Here is a 16,630-nt window from a genome sequence, read left to right as displayed (position 1 = left end):
AAAAAACGCAGGGACACTACAAATCAATGGATAACGTCGTTTCACGGTAAAAAACGAACCACTAAAGAGCACAAAGCAAAGGTTCATAAAGTGCTAACAAATGAGGTAAAAAATAGAATGGGTTTTATGAATGTACAAATGAACTTTGGTTATGTAAATGTAGAACCTTAGTGAATTTTTCCATAAATATAATGATGTGGTGTTACGATAGCATTTAAATGTGATGAGTAAGGACGTCCTGGTTAACCGACAGATCCGTTTTTATACTAAGGACGAATTATCCGTCTGGACGAACTTGGGAAAACATTTTGAAGTTCGTCTGGTTATGCGTCTCAAGTATAAAGACGGGCGCGAGACGCATTATGCGTCCAGACGAACTACCTTTCGTAGTGCGTCGTTCAAGACGTATTACGAAGTACTACCCGTAACGCGTCTTGTGCCACCCTAACCAAACGAACTACGAATGTTTGCCCAAGTTCGTCCAGACGGATAACACGGCTGTAGTATAAAAACGGCCAAACTGGACGGATAATGCGTTCTCTAGTATAAAAACGGTCGTTCACTTAAACGTCAGTAAAAGGCCCTTTCGAGCATTTACTAATTTGTCCGCGAAAATAAAGACACAAAGTAATTACTGGAAAACGATGATAAAAACTAAATTTTATATTAATAGCTTGCAGGGAAAAATTAAATTTTACTACAACGAGATACCGTAACCGTAGAAGCTCGTTAACTCGAACTCGGTTGACCGGACTGAATTCCCCACAAACTCGAACACATTAACTGTGGACTTAAATTCCGTTTTTTACGCGAGCTGAAATGAAAACTCGGATAGATAAGAATTTAGCAGCCCTGGTTTAACAAGTAGTGCGACTTTAGCACTCAAATCTAGACCGACTAGACCGTTGTTTTATGAGTTAACCGCGGTAGAAATTGGAGCCAAAAAACCGAACTAATTAATAAGGCGAACCAACGAGAAACAAGTTTAGTCTTACGTAAGAGATCCGTGCAATACAGAAACAAATGAAAAGAGTAAACGGGAAAAAGGACATTTCATTCCTAAATAAGGCATCTGCTTTAAACTCAAATCTAAAAGCCACAACAATATAATTTTCTTTTGACATACGTACCCACAGTTGGCCTTCTTGAGAATCGCTCGCTTGTCGCCCTGAAGGGAAAATATTCATGTAAATAAGTCTTAGTTTATTTTTCATGGAAATGTGAAAGTCTCGCTGCCCACCTGCTAAAACATTATGGAAACTTAACACCTATTTTTAATAACAACGATTTTTTCGCACCTTAGTTTAATAGCATACGTCGATACAAAATTTGAGTGTAATTAGCTAAGTTTTAAATGAGAGAGACTCGTGAACAGGAATAAGCATTTTCCGACTGCTATCGACCGGACGAAACGCTCCAGAGTAGCTATAGAAAAGCCAAGACCTGAGTTGTTTTAAGCCTCTCTATTGAAACGAGGCCAAGTAGAAGGACATTCCGGGAAACAAGTAATAAACAGTTACTAACGGTTGATGGCGAAAGCTGATGGCTTCCGAGGCAAGAAGAAGTTTGCAATCTTCGACACTTAAAGAAGTGGGCTACTTAACTACACTCATATCATTCGAAAGACTGGAGTAAAAATAGAGATAAATTTTCATTTCCAATTTTTTCCTCACTGTCAGTGTTTGCATGTTTGATGTTAAAAAAAGCCCTTTACAATCTGTCTTCTTGATCTGAACTGTCAGGGTTGTCATTTCGTTCTGTCACCAGGGCTCGAAATTAATTTTTTGGCTAACTAACCCTTCAGGTTAGTGGGCATAAATTTTACTAACCAAACTATAAAGTTTATTATCCAAGAATCTGTTCCTGAAATAACAATATTTTGACTGTTGAAAGTAGCGCTAAAAATGGGGCAAACTAATGTACGGATGGATTGGTCCAAATTACATGATGATCTGCAAAACGAAATATTATCGAAGATTTAATACTCTCTTACAACTTCCTTTCAATTACGTTGCTCAAGGGCGGGAAATTCACCATAAACAGTGCAAAGCGTTGTTTGTTCTTTAGACTCATCGAACTGCAGCCAAGTGAATGCCTTTTTCGATTCTTGGTGGAAAGTTCTTTCTTTTTTCATACTATTATATCACACATTTTGTTAAAGTTATGATTAATTGGTAACAGAACTTCGTGTCGTCCAATCCGGTCTGTAATCATACGAGTGATTAACAAAATCGGACGACCGCGTACTAATAATAAGTATGATAAAAGAGTAAACGTAAGTTTTTGTAAGTGATACCTCTGAATCTTGTGAGATTTTCTAGCGCTCATTCTTGCATCTCTTTGTGCTTGGTGTTCTGTTCTTCCGCTACAAGCAACAAAAGTACCCTGTTAGAATCTCCATTCCTTAACAAAATGAATCAACGCCAAAAACATAATGTAAGAACACGGTAACGCTACAATCGTACAAACACTGTCACGTCTGTCACACTGTGATCACAAAAAATTGAACTAACCTATATCTGTAGCGGGAACCAAATCTTAAGAAACTCCCAGTTCTTGCTGGCTTGTTGGTTGTTTTAACGAGTCTGTGTCAATAAAAGCAAACAAACAAACAACACAGTTAAGTTTTAGGTCAGTCTTATATATCATATGAGTGAACTTACGCGACAGGACGGGAGGGGAAAGAAAACGGCAAACAATTTCCCCGAATAAGCGCGCGGGGCTTGTTCAAATTTTAGCCAAATTTTAGCCAAAAGGATAGGCGCTTATTCGAAGGAGAGCGCCTAATCGAGGAGGGCGCTTATTAAATTTTCCTTTGAACGAAATAGAGAATGGTATAGTTGTTCCTGGGAAGTTCACGGCATTTAACAAGGTGGCAATAGGACAAATATTGAAAGAAGAGATAACACACATAAGGGAAGCACATGAACTTAGAAATAATTGGAAGCCAAGCGACTTAATCGAAAAGGAACTTTTCTCCTTTACTGATTCCGCTGAAGTCAAAGCCTAACAGGTTAAAAATGGGGTGGCAATAGAAGCTGCTTTTCCTTGTATCTCTGAGGGGAGTAGAGGGGAGGACAGGGGTGGGAGGAGAGGAGAGGGGAGGAGAGGGAAGGAGAGGGGGCAATAGTTTTAACTGGCAAAACAACAACTCGCACGTGTATCACCCTTTTTTTGTACATTTCTTTGCCGTTTTTGCACAACTACGACGTGAAAATGCCTAATTTCGCGTTTTCTGGAGAAGGTAACCAAGCAAAGACGAAATTCTATTTCCTTTTTGAACTTGGATATTTTAATTCAGATTCAGGAGGGTTCGCCTACATTTGACAAAGTAAGTGGGTAGAAATAATTGCGATAAAGACTGAAGGAACGCAAATTCACTTTTTAAGCGACGTCGTCGTTGCCGTCGCGTCCTTGGATCTTGAAGTCCCTATTAGGGAGCTTGAGCAACGACGACAACGACAGCGTCACGTTTTCTGGAGGAAGGGAACACAACGATTTTGTTTTTCTTTTCCTGAACTTAAATGCAGTCCTTTAGAATTCAGCTCCAAAAAAATTCGCCAACATTTGACGAACTGAACGAGATGGAATAACGCGATAAAGTTTAAAATAGCGCAAATTCACTTTTTAAGTGACCTTTTCGTAGCCGTCACCGTCGCTGTTGCTTAAGCTCCGTATTTTATTGGGCGCGCGCTCTTTTTCAAGGAAATACGGTAAGCGAGCCTGTTCGCAGGCAAAAAATGCTGAAGATCACAGAATGTTTACCTGAAGAAAGTATGGCATTCTATTGAGCTCTTCCAGAGATGCTTAGCAGCAAGAGAACTTGAGCATGTGTAGGTAAAATTCTCAGTATGCCGCTGGTTCTGGACAAAAGCAGATATATGGTAAATGATAAAGGAAAGTGCAATGGCACTCGAGTATTAAACAGCTTATTTGAGCTGGCAGAAGCCCATAGACCTACTCCCTCTGGTGATGATAGAGTGAATACTGTGGAACCCCGTTAACGCCACCACCGTTGGGCCATAAGATCCTGGTCGTAATAACGAGGTGGTCGCATTGACAACAACAACAACAACAACAACAAATTTATTTATTGTACCCAAAGCAGAATATTATAGTTATTTTACAAGTTGCATGTCTTTAAAACACTAAAAGGACTCAGTGATGTTTACACGCTTGAGTCGAAAGAATATGGTCGTAATAAAGAGGTGGTCGTAAGGCGGGGTTCCACTGTTTCATACCCTTTCCCCAAGCATGCAATGCTAGTCCATTACAAAGTGATTTTTAACCTAGTCACTTCATGGTTATAGACTTAAACTAGTAATAACCAAAGGTTACGGAGTGCGAACGACAACGATCGAGGGTCAAAACGCTTTTGCTCCATCACTGTGCTAGTGTGCTTTGCGCAAGCTTCACGTGACAGATGGTCAAAACACGCGTGATCAGATTACAAGTGATAGAAGGTCCAAACGCGCGTGATCAAATTGCGTTCTGTGCATTGGACTCATTCTTAGTGGAAGTCCAAACGAATGCTGGCCACATACATGCGACGCATGCGTGATAACAACCTGGAGATTAGGATTGCGGGATCCTCTTGTGGCCCGCAATTATACCCCCTTTTGATGGGACGCTAGTCTATCACAGGTGGTCAAAACGTTTCTGAGAACTTAAGTTCCTTACCTCTTGATGCTCCAACAAAAACCTGTTTTTCTTGAAGGATATCTTTGTAATCTTTTGCCTAAAGAACCAGAAACAAAGAAGATGATTTAGAATGCTAATGTGACTAAATGATTGACAGACACAGGGGTGCTATAAAGCTCTTATGCGAGTTGCAAAACAACATATGAATGACCCAACCAATGCCCCTAACCCTATAAACAATAGAGTGATTTTACTTGAACCGTGAAACAGATAACAACAACTAGTGCAAAATAGTTACAAATAACCAAAAGAAGATAATAGAATTAGTGCATAATAGCGCGTAATAATAATAGTATTATTTCATATATTATTAACACTCATTTCTTTCACGGGAACGTATGAACCCACAATTTACCTGCTCCAAACGTCAGTGGCTTCATAGCTCAGTTGGTAGAGCATCGCACCGGTAAATCGCGAGGTCACGGGTTCAAACCCCGTTGAAGTGCTGAATTTTTTCAGGCTTCTTTACGCAATTGCATAAATTGCGTTCACTACGACGATCATTTCTTTATTTTCATTTCATTTCCACAGTTCATATATGATTTATGTCATATATCATTAACAGTATTCTACCACCTATTTTACAGGTTAAGCAAAATCACCTTAGCAGGCGTGTTTTCAAAGGCTAGACTACGAGCTGCCATGCTTCTTTCTTCCTCGCTCGATACCTGCGCGCGCGTGCACTTCCCTCACTAAATCTAAAGAAGAGAAGAGACTGCTCGCATTCTATTAAAACAGAGGTTTATGAGATTTTCCTGGCTCTAGCATAACAGTAGAAGTGCACTATTTTACTTACCATGAAAACAGAGCTTTCTTCTCTCTTTCTCTTATGAACCAAATTCCGCGAGGAGTCAAACCAAGTTGACATTCAACTTTATTTTCTCCCTAGAAAAATAACAAGATATGAAAATTGTAAAGTTGTTAGTGATGTTCTAACTTCACTCTATAAAAGCAATCATAGTTATAACGAGGCTGTGCGATGAGAAAAATTGAGAGTAGCTGGGAGCTCCGAACCTGTGACATCCATGGCTCCAGGGTATGATTTCTTAAAAAAGCTAAAATATTACTTGGTTGCCCAACAGCAAAAGTAAGTCATCGGGGATCACAGGCTGCTAAGACAGTGGATGATGTTTTTCGTGTTCCCTGATTGGCTATTCAAAATTGGGATATCCAGTGCTATTCAATGATTCACCTCCAGCTCCTCCGACGAACGAGCAGCACCAAACTCACACAAGTTTTTTTTTTTTTTTTTTTTCCGAATGGTTTCAAATACAGAAACAATTTACAACTCTTTAAAGAAATTTCCCCGCGACAGCTAAACTAATGCCTTCAAAACTTGTTATATTTATTGGCAAGAAAACGTAAGTGGAGGTGGTTAGTGGTGGATATTTACCTCACTGCTTTGTGACTTCGTTAACATCCAACACTCGCTACCTCCACTTCTGTGAATAATAATTATTATATAACCAGCCTGCGGTTACCGTTTTTTGGAAGATGAAGACAATAACCAACCGATTTGAAGGGTTATTGCCCAACTATAAATAAAAAAAGTGTAAGAGTTTTTGTCTATCCGAAGATGAAATAGCTGAATTTGCAATTTAAACTTAATGGAAGAAATGTAAGAATATGCCAAATATATTGCCTGATGGATGTCATTTACTTTTTGAGGAGAATCTGTAAGAAAAACACCTTTTTAAATCCTGAAACCACGTCAGTGAAGAAACAGGCAAATGTTTTAAAGGAACACATACAAGGAGGTAAGGCTGTAAAGAACTTACAAAAATTTTAAATGAATAAAAAATAAAAAACAATTGAATTTTGCTTTTGTATGATGTGAAAAATTATACAGATCTAGCTGTTAACCACCTCAGCCTTGGGGGATAGCAATTCTCCTTGATCTACATAATTTTTCACATCATATTCAGCCCCCTTCAATATTGTTAATTAAATGCTTGTGAGATATAGATTGCATACCACAACACTATGCATGTCAATTCCATAAAAGTCCATGTTCTTAACAATCTTTAGAAAGTTGGTTTCACATTCTGCTGGGTTCAAACCACTGAAAAATACAAAAGCAAGTCATGGGTTTCTGCTAAAAGATAAATAAATCATATGTGATAACTACATGTTATCATGTAACTTTTTCTTTTCTTCTAAAAAATAATAGTAACAATAATAATATTATAATAGAATTAAATTTTCTTCACTTACGTAAGTGCTTGGTGCTTCTTCTTTATCTCTTTTTCCAACTCTTTTGTCTTCAAAAGGAAACAAACACTAACATGTCATTCTTACAGAACTTAATCCCAGATTTAGGGAAGTAGGAAAAATATCCAACTTTAGTCTCGTCAGCTATCCACCATATTAAGCCAACATTCTTTCTTAAGCAGTGTCAGAAAGTCCCACATCCATCCGTTCCTTCTCATATCTTCTGTAAAACAGTCTTGTGTTTAGTCAACTGTAGCAAGGGACTCATGCATGGAATACCTGACCAGTACTAATCTTTCCCAAGTGCAGCTATTTATCATTATTAATATATTCTGTACAAGGTGGTTCTAACTTTTGAGTCTGTCTGTGATTGAAATCCTGGGTGCAACCATCCAAAACCATCAAGGTACTGTTTACATGCATTCTAAGCAGGGCTGTCATTAATTTTTAGAGCAGCCATAGCAATAAAGATTCAACCGTAACATCTCCCCAAAACTTTAAAGTGTTACCTCTAGCTTCCCACTTTGATTACCCATAGAATCAAGTGAGCTCAGCTGTAACAGGTTTTACAGGTTACGGCCCTTAAAGACAGCTCTGCTAAGTACACCTAGTTGCCCAGCAAGTACCAATGAATTCAAGGATTTTTCAGAAGTTCACTTTTACCTGATTAGGAATAAATTTGAACTCTGTTATGTAATCGGTTGATGGCTCATGAAGTTCAGGATCAAAATCTCCAAGATGAGCTGAATGGATGAGAGGAAACAGAAAAACATCTTTATCAGAGGCAGTGAACAAAGGCAATATTTATCAACCAGTCTAGTGAAAACCAGTTAACAACCTTTATACTTTAAAATTTTCCGCATTTTGACTTGATAAGCTATTGTATTACATGGCAATGAATTGTGTATTGTACTTTGTCAATAACACATGTAATAAGGCCATCATTTTAAAGTTTTGAAGATCTGAAGGCATTTTTGTAATCTCTTTCTCTCAACTTTGACTATGGCTGCTAACACAGAACAAAATATATCCCTGACAAACAGCCCTAAGAGGTATTGCAGGCAAATGTAATCATAATACATGTAGGTTGAAGATAGGTTTTTTAACATAAGATTCTACCACCATGTTTATTTTGCAATACTAAGAATGAGCTAGTGAAAATGCTGTAATACAAAAACTAGAGATCACCCTGTTTAACTCTCTACAATGTGTTGCATACAATTATTATTCATGTAAATGAGGTTTCAATCCCCAGGATAGAAAACTTATTAGCATACACTTACATTGCAAGCTATACGCTGTCAAGTCAACACCAATCTTCAAGGGAACCTCAAGTCTAAGACAGAAGAGATCAGAAGGTCGAGCAATCCATTACCAAAGTAAATAGTAGGATTTATTGTGTAGTTTATTTAACCCACTGACTCTTACCAGTAGATATTTCACACACAAAAAAGAAACATTTATTTAAACTACTGGAGCAAAAAAGTCATTTTCTTGTCACCATCTAGAACAAACCCTAACCAAAAACAGTAATTATTGCAACTTAACCAAAACCTGTTAAGAGGTATCTTGTTGAATGTCGGCTTGATTGACACCAAATTTGGGGATTTTGTAAGGCAGGCTGTTCTCTTTAAAACTATGGATCAGGTCTTGTATTAATAATCCCAAAATACATAGAGGATATTACACGATGGCGAGAAGATATGAATTTTATGTTCGAGTGGCAAGAACAATATCTCACGAGTGAGCGAAGCGAACGAGTGAGATATTGTTCTTGCCACGAGAACATAAAATTCATATCTTCGAGCCAACGTGTAATGTACTTTTTACTATATGGAGAAACCAATTCAACAAAAGCAAAAGGCAGGAATCGTGACATCAATGAACGATACGACACTCACAAAGGTGACATACGGAAAATACGCCACTCGGGTCCCGGATGAAGTGGCGTATGGAATCTATGAGTGGTTTAGTTCCCAGTAAAACACTCTCCTCCATATAATAAATACATTTATACCTCAGTCTCCTACAATATGAAAGCTGGCAATAGACCACTTTATGAGGCTGAGGTGGACCTTGTTTTAATACAAACCTCTTTCCTTTTCTTATAAAAATCATGCTAAAAAATAATACTAGTTCGCCTAAGAATAATATGGATTAACATAAAAAGGGGGAAGGGCTGTATCAAACAATGTCAACCCCGCCTCATCCTCATTTGCACCCGTAACTGTGACATGGACTATTAAATTTACTATTCAAATATAAATACCAGCTGTTTTGGCAGGGGGGGGGGGGGGTGGGGGGTAGGGGCAAGGCGGTTTTTCCATTATCTTTAGATGACTTCCCAGTAACACTCTCACGTAAACAACACATTGGAAAATTTGCACTCGGCAAAATTGTACATCGAAGTCATCTTTCAGGATGAGGAGTGATGACATCATAGACCTCTTATAAGTATGAAAATTAGCCTTTCTGATCTCATTAGCATGCGCAAAATACAAAACAATTATTGTTTGTTTCAAGTGAGACCAGAGAGGCTCATTTACATATATAGAAAAACAAATAAATGGGATGTCATCATGAAAGAGGTCTATGAGCAGTACAAGGACATTGGTCCAAAGCTGGCATTTCAATACTGTCAATGTGTCATTTATAACTGAAAAGGACTTACTTTCCCCTGGAGATATCCTGCTTGATTTGTAGAAAGAAATGGTATCTAAAGCAATAAAAAGAAAAAACAATGGCATTCACAGGTGATCAGAGGTAAAACCCTTAGGCTCTGACTTTTCTTATTATCAATATTAGTTTTCTCCTTACAAAATCAATACTTCAACTTATAAGACAGGATGTGAGAATTTGGGATGTGACTACATTATCTGATCTAAAACCTCTATGGCTGAATTTCAACACAAGGCCCCTACCACTGCAAAAATAATCTAAAGACAAGAAATTACAACATAAATTAATACAAATTATTGTATACTAGGTGTCAAAGGCACTTTTTACAAAATAATTGAATCCTTGATTTTTTTAACTTTCACAACCTTTAAAGTACAGGTAAATGTTGGGGCAAATGGATGTAATAAGCACTCCCCAAATTTACATCTTACATCTTAACATTAACACAAGTGATACGTTCAGCTCAAACATTCAATGAAAATCTAGTAGGTTAAGTGTCAAGACTGGGGAAAAATTTGACAGCTACATTCCAAATAGGAACCTTTCGCAATCTGTCAGATACTCTAACAGAGTGAAATGTACAAGTAGTGGGAGACTCATGATGAGATGTGTCTAACCAGTGTGCGACAAATGCAGACTGCAGACTTGCAGACTAGCAGGTAAACGAGGAAAACACCGTTGTGAAATACTTCTAAGGATTCTCTAACCCTAAACTTTAAATCTTCTAAAAGTCTAGTTTAGGGATAAGGAATCTGTTAGAGTATTTCACAACAATGTTTACCTTATTTACCTGCCAGTTTGCAAGTCTGCAGTCTGTGTTTGTCACACATGGGTGTCTTACAGTGAAATGAAATTGAAATGTGCTATCTTTACTGCATGTACCACTATGAAGAAGATATTAAAAAAAAGTCATGTGTTAGTCACGATGATAGATGTCAAAATTTAGCAGGGCAACAATATTACTGTACATGTATGTTCTATTAGTCGCTGTATTCAACTGAATGTGTACATGTATGAGTCAGACCAGACCTGTTTCATTATAATGAGAAACCATCCTTCTAAACGAAGGGATTCTTAACTTCCATGCATACCTGGTAAGTTCTTCACTGAGATCTTGAGGCTCTGCGGCATAAAATCGGACTCTAAAGTGCAGTGTAAAGGGTGGACCAACTAAAACCAAAACAGAATTTTTTACAAAATGAGATAGTACTCATGTAGAATGCCTTAAATTTACCACTTGCAGATGTTATTACAAAGGGAGTACTTTACCCTCAGTTATTTTAAGAACCTGGGTCCAGTTGTTCGAAGGCTGATTAGTGCTTAACCCAGTGTTAGATTTAACTCGGGTTTCTTTTTCTTTTGTTCAAAAGCATTTTTGTGGATAAATTTCTCCCTTATTTTGAAGAGCATCCAACCATCAACTTGATGGCAGAAAGAATTAAACTGAATTTACTTTTTAAGCCTTCAAATCTTAATTCAAATTTCGCACTAACCCTGGGTTATCTTAAACCAGCTTTGGACAACCCGGCCCTGGGTGTTGGTCCAGCCAGTGTTTGAACCAGCGACCCCCTGCTCAGCAAACCAGTGCTAATCCAACTTAGTTAAACATTTTCATGTATGACTGTCAGTTATGATCTAGTGAAAACAGATAGTCAGTGTTGCAAGCAGAACATGAATAAACCTGGTTATGAGAATTCTGGTGGGGTCACTCCTCCCCTTTTTTCACCACAGCACAGTTAGCTCAATTGGACAAGCGCCGGTCTGCCAAGCAGGAGGCCACGCTTGCTTATACCTCAGCTAGACCAGCAATCAGGATCTTTCAAATAACTGAGTCGGATAACCTGCTACCTTTGTAATGACTTCTGCGAAAGGCTAGGCTTTCTAGTCTTCTTGGATAAGGATGGAAAACCATAGGCCCTGTCTCACAATCCTTGCATAGTCATATGGAGCCGAAACCAATTGTGGAATTGCACGCACTTTAGGCATCCTACTGATGAACAGTTGCGACACATAGATATATATTTTTTAGCAACTAAGATAATTTGCAGTCTGTCTACTTTGAATATAATAAATTATGTGGGACCATGAAGAACCCACACACCGTCCTTAAAAAGGCCTCAGTGCTCAGTGTGGTGGTCTATCTCAAATTCTTAGTCACATAAGGGGCATCATTTCTCTTTCCTTCATTACTTGTAAACTGCATTGAAAGCAGTTTCACTGGCAATAAATTAGTCCCCCAACCACTGTTGTTATTATCCCTGAAAAGCCCTGAGGGGAGTAAATAATACAGGGTTCGTACAGATTTTTAGATCCAAAATTCAAGACTTTTTCCAGACTTTTTTCCAAAACAATAACTTTTTTGTCCAGACTCAAGGTTATCAAAATAATAGGGACCTTAAAAAAAACTGAAGGAACAGGCCTTCTTTCATGATGCACTGCAAACGTACAGGAAAGATTGAATAAGATTTGACCAGCATGAAAAAATATTTCACTTGTAAAGCACTTTTTGTAAATTTCAAAACAACTCAAGACTTTTTGCCATTTTTCAAGACTTTATCTCTATTTTCCAGACTTTTTCCAGGTCTGGAAAATTGTTGGGCAAATTTCAAGACCTTTTCAAGAATTCAAGACTCTGTAAGAACTCTGACAATAAGATATTAACAGTTTTTGGTAACTCAGATTTTTAGTTATAAGCAGATTCTAGAACCCTTACAGCTTGGTCTGCTTTGCTTTACCACAATCCCTTTAGGTTCTAATTAACCTTGACCTCACCCCAAGTGAAAATAATAGCTTCAGAAAAATGAGCAACAGATTCAAACTGTCATCTTTAGAGTGTATTTTCTTACTTCTGACTTGCTTTTTGATTTTTTTCAAAGGATTCAGCCAGTGCTGTTGGAGAGACCAGAACACAAAATGTTACATTATATTTGTACTATTTATTTAGCTCAATGAACTTTAGATAGAGAGGATTTCCTGATAGCTTGATTTTTAATTTCTTTGTCTCATCATTATGGATGTATAGTCTGACCGCTCATCCTGTTGGATGTCGCTTCTTTGACCCCGCAGCGGAAACAATCTCTATCAAGTGCTAATCTTCCAACTTCTGTTACTGACATGTCAAAAACATCCCATATGTCTACATAAATCAGTAAATCAGGAAATAACCATTTTGACTTGAAATCCATTTAACTTGCCACATGCACACCATATACCATGTACATGACTATGTAAAATGCAGCATAACAAAAATAACACATTATCGAAAATACGCAGAAGGAAGATAATTTTAATTATACCGAAACTTGATGTGTGTCCATGAATTGAAGTCCAAAGTAGTCCTTCTCAACCAAGTCAAGATTCTTGAACACAAGATCCAGAAGTTCTTGTCCTCGGGCTTTTTTCTAAACAGAAGAAATAAAACAAACTCAAGAAAAATAGTCTAGACTCAGGGTCTATCCTCTTGTGCAAGATAAAGCAGTCTGCTTTTTATATAGTGCTTTCACCTCATTACTTTTTTTTAAATTAGTATATATTTACATTCACGCAACTAATAACTTATTATTATATTATTCATGCAACTTGTTATATAAGATGAGCCATACAGATCACCAAAGCATAAGTCTTTTCAACCCAGTCTGCCAGACTAACCCCTGGAGCTGTGAAAGTTTTAACGGTGCAAGCAAAAAGGCCAAAAGCAAACCACAATAGAAGCCCAGCTGTGAAAGTGATTCACAAGAATAACAGAATAATGTTTCTATTTTCCCAAATGAATGAACTTTTAAGGTTTAATAAGGAAATGGTTCTCAAAATTACAGCGTGTAAAGAAAGTAACGTCCGATAGCCCAGGGCTAGAGGATTTTGCTATCGGGCTAGTGAATTCTGTTTTTAACTTGCCCGACGGGCAAGTGATGTTTTTTGAAGAATTCAAATATCAGAAGAACTGTGAAGTCAATTCTACTCGTCAAAAAGCTTTTGGGGCTAGTTCAAATCACGTCTGGGCTAGTAAATGCTAGCTTCAGCTTGCCCGAATGGCAAGCTGTAAAAATGATTTTCTTTGCACCCTGAAATTATGTGGCAAAGCATAAAAAAGATATTTCAAATGCATGCACAGGAGTATGTGCATTTATGGATGCCAAGCTCCTGTACTTTTTTCTTGTCTTAGGCTCTTTACTAAAATATCCTCCATATGAACAGGCTACTAGGCCAATCCAGGGTTAACACTTTCACTACCAAAGTGAGTGCAGATAGAGTGTTAAAAGATGGGTCTGACCTTTGAGTCTCTGAATTCTCTTCAACAATAAAATAATGTTCATTTGAAATTATTTTCTTTTCAGCATCATACAAAATGAAATTTAAATATATTGTCAAATATGACTTCAGCAACTTCTGGGGGTTAAACAGAGGTTTACGACTACAAACTTCCTCTCCTCCTAAGAGACACAAGAATTTTGCATTTGCTACTTTCTGTAGCAAGGAATACATTGTACAAGTACTGTAAATTTAGTATAATTTTATGTAAACTCGTGTGGTTTCCTCAATGAACCCAGCAACTGTATAGCACAATATTCAGAGTGATATTTAAGTGGTATTGCATTTATAAATTAGATTTGTGTCTGGAAGATTTTAAAGCAGGCACTATATGGGACAACATGCCACATTCTCTGCAAGCCTGAAACATTTTAATGAAGTTTAAATATGTTGAAAATACAACCACAACTCTAACATGGTCTATCACAACCGAAAAAGGAATGAAGGCAGATAATAAATACAGTGTAAGTGGCCATGAAAGGAGTACTACAAAAATGTATCAATATACAGGGTGAACTGAAAATAATTTCAAAAAAATCACTTGGCCTTCTGTCAAGCTGTTACTTAAGGTTACTTGCTTGTATAGGATTCCCACCCTCCTTTTCACTAATATTTACTTTCTCAGTAAACATTGCTCACCCATCATGCAGACAACTTGTAATTATTACTATATTATTCTACCCAATAGGTCATTCCACAAGCTCCAGGTTAGGGGTCTTTTGCCATGCCTTGATGCAGTAGCGAACGTTCAGATCAACATTTGTCTCATGTGAATATAAAATTAATGTAATGTGGGTGGGAATAAGGTTACTGTAATAAATTTTAACAACTATTCAGTTCAGTTTACAGACTTCTATTTTTGCTTCCCAGATTTCCCTTCTCACAAACTGTTTTTATCATCCAAAGTTGTCTTAATGCTAAGACAACGTATGCACCATAGTGTTTCTTAAACATGTCATTTTTTACTTATTAATTTCCATAACCTTTGAATGACTTCCTATTTCAGTTTTTCATCTGATCGTGACTAAAAAGAACAAAAATAATGTCAAAAAAGTTGGCAAAACATTCTTAAGCTTGATTTGAAGTTCAGGAAACAGCCAAATCTCAAAGTCTTATACTTTGTGTTAAATCACAACGAATACGACACCTATTAAAAGAACAAATTAATGGCAATAATAGCCTCCTGCTGTCATAGTCAATATGATTAAGTTATTAGTTTTGAACATGTTGGAATGAATCCTATTAAACTTTCTAGAATGACACAAAGGTTTTAAAAATATCTTTTACATCATATTGAAGGCATGCAAAGAACACTTTGATATGTCTGCAGTCTACCATGCAATGTTCATTGTTCATTGCACATGTATGCTTAAAGTCTCGCTTTTTTCCACTGTTAAGTTAAGAAGCCAAAAATAGTGACTTCTCATTTTGAGAAAGGCCTGTTAATGCTCATCACAATAAGAGTTAATTTGGCAGTATAATAAACAGACACGCAGATTTATTACCCAATGTCAACATTCACTATTGTTTAAAATGACTTACAACAAACAAAATAACTTTAATTCACACATTATCCACGGGAGAGAACAGCTACGGTAACAACCTTTTGCATGACAGTGAAAACTTTCGTCTGTCATCAAATTTAGTATTTCAGCGGAAGTGAAGGCGCTTACAAATCAGGGGTTAATCGTGTTCGATCTGACCAAACACAACAAAAATAGCCAGATTGTCGTTCAGTCACAGAAATGCTTTGTTATCTCGTCTGAATCGCATTTGAAAGAAATTATAAAAAAAAACAATTAATAAACATATTCAATGTTCAAAACAAAACCTGTTAGAAAACTTAAAATGCATGAACGAGTTTACTTCGAATTGAAATAAATTTTTTGACGGAACGCCCCGCTCAAACATCTTCTCAAAAAGAGTGAAGGTCAAATGCGGACTCTTTTGCTTTCATAAGACAAATGAAAGCGACTTAATATGCAAACAGACAACTGAGCTACGCTTTTCAAGATCGGCCTCGATTACTGCTGCACACAGAGTGAACTTGATCAAGCTACGCACAAGTCAGCGCTAGTGGAAGGAGCATCGATCAATAGAATGGCAATAAAAGTTAGATTATTTTCGTTAACATTAAGATCTTATCTCATTAACGTGGATCCCCCAAAAAACATCAAAGACCGTCTATTTTGCAAGGCGTTAGTAAATATTAGCTCTTGGAGAAAACATTCCTTTATGCTAAGGTTAACGAAGCAAAACGCATGACGAACGTTATTCAACGGTTCGGGTACGGAAATTGGCCACTCCGTAAATTGTATTCGACAGCATCAAAACAGTAATTAACTAAACTTTTAGAAACTCTCGAATGAGATGATCAACTGTTCTATTCCACAATACATAATAAAACTGTAGGTAGAAGAAAAACTTACGTGTAAGTTGAAGGAAAGATCACTTCCATCGAGCAAGACGATAACATAATCCGACGCATGTTTATCTTTCCTCTCCTCTCTATCCTTTCCAAAACGCCGGCGAAATCTTCTACTCAGTCTATACATAGTAAATTAAATGTGTCTAATTTCTTTAACTGTCCAGTTAATGAGCCATGGCTTCTGAACCGGCAAAACTGTCCGTTTCACTTCATCTTTATTTATTTCTCGCTCGCATTGCTGCATTTTTGTGATTCCAATCCACGTGAGCCCGCGGGATGATCCTTTCGGAAATTTTCGGCTTT

General features: G+C 37.3%; 1 protein-coding gene across 1 annotated transcript in view; it reads right to left on the bottom strand.

Annotated features, from left to right (window-relative positions):
* Window positions 1–16,586, bottom strand: part of LOC140931211 (uncharacterized) — a 30,325-nt gene extending 13,739 nt beyond the window's left edge. The window contains exons 1-15 of the mRNA XM_073380975.1: window positions 16,329–16,586; window positions 12,888–12,992; window positions 12,438–12,480; window positions 10,683–10,761; window positions 9,584–9,628; window positions 8,196–8,248; window positions 7,576–7,655; window positions 6,916–6,962; window positions 6,676–6,763; window positions 5,498–5,586; window positions 4,681–4,738; window positions 3,766–3,863; window positions 2,514–2,585; window positions 2,297–2,365; window positions 1,131–1,168 (exon numbers count right to left, since the gene is read on the bottom strand). Coding sequence (XP_073237076.1) covers window positions 1,131–1,168; window positions 2,297–2,365; window positions 2,514–2,585; window positions 3,766–3,863; window positions 4,681–4,738; window positions 5,498–5,586; window positions 6,676–6,763; window positions 6,916–6,962; window positions 7,576–7,655; window positions 8,196–8,248; window positions 9,584–9,628; window positions 10,683–10,761; window positions 12,438–12,480; window positions 12,888–12,992; window positions 16,329–16,454 — 1,090 coding nt within the window. The 5' untranslated portion in view covers window positions 16,455–16,586. The remainder of the gene's footprint in view (window positions 1–1,130; window positions 1,169–2,296; window positions 2,366–2,513; window positions 2,586–3,765; window positions 3,864–4,680; window positions 4,739–5,497; window positions 5,587–6,675; window positions 6,764–6,915; window positions 6,963–7,575; window positions 7,656–8,195; window positions 8,249–9,583; window positions 9,629–10,682; window positions 10,762–12,437; window positions 12,481–12,887; window positions 12,993–16,328) is intronic.
* Window positions 16,587–16,630: the final 44 nt, after the last annotated feature.

This window comes from Porites lutea, chromosome 3 (assembly GCF_958299795.1).
Source record: "Porites lutea chromosome 3, jaPorLute2.1, whole genome shotgun sequence".
NCBI classification, from domain to species: domain Eukaryota; kingdom Metazoa; phylum Cnidaria; class Anthozoa; order Scleractinia; family Poritidae; genus Porites; species Porites lutea.
The sequence above is the reverse complement of the archived record's forward strand: the minus strand, read 5'-3'. Positions and strand labels throughout refer to the sequence as shown.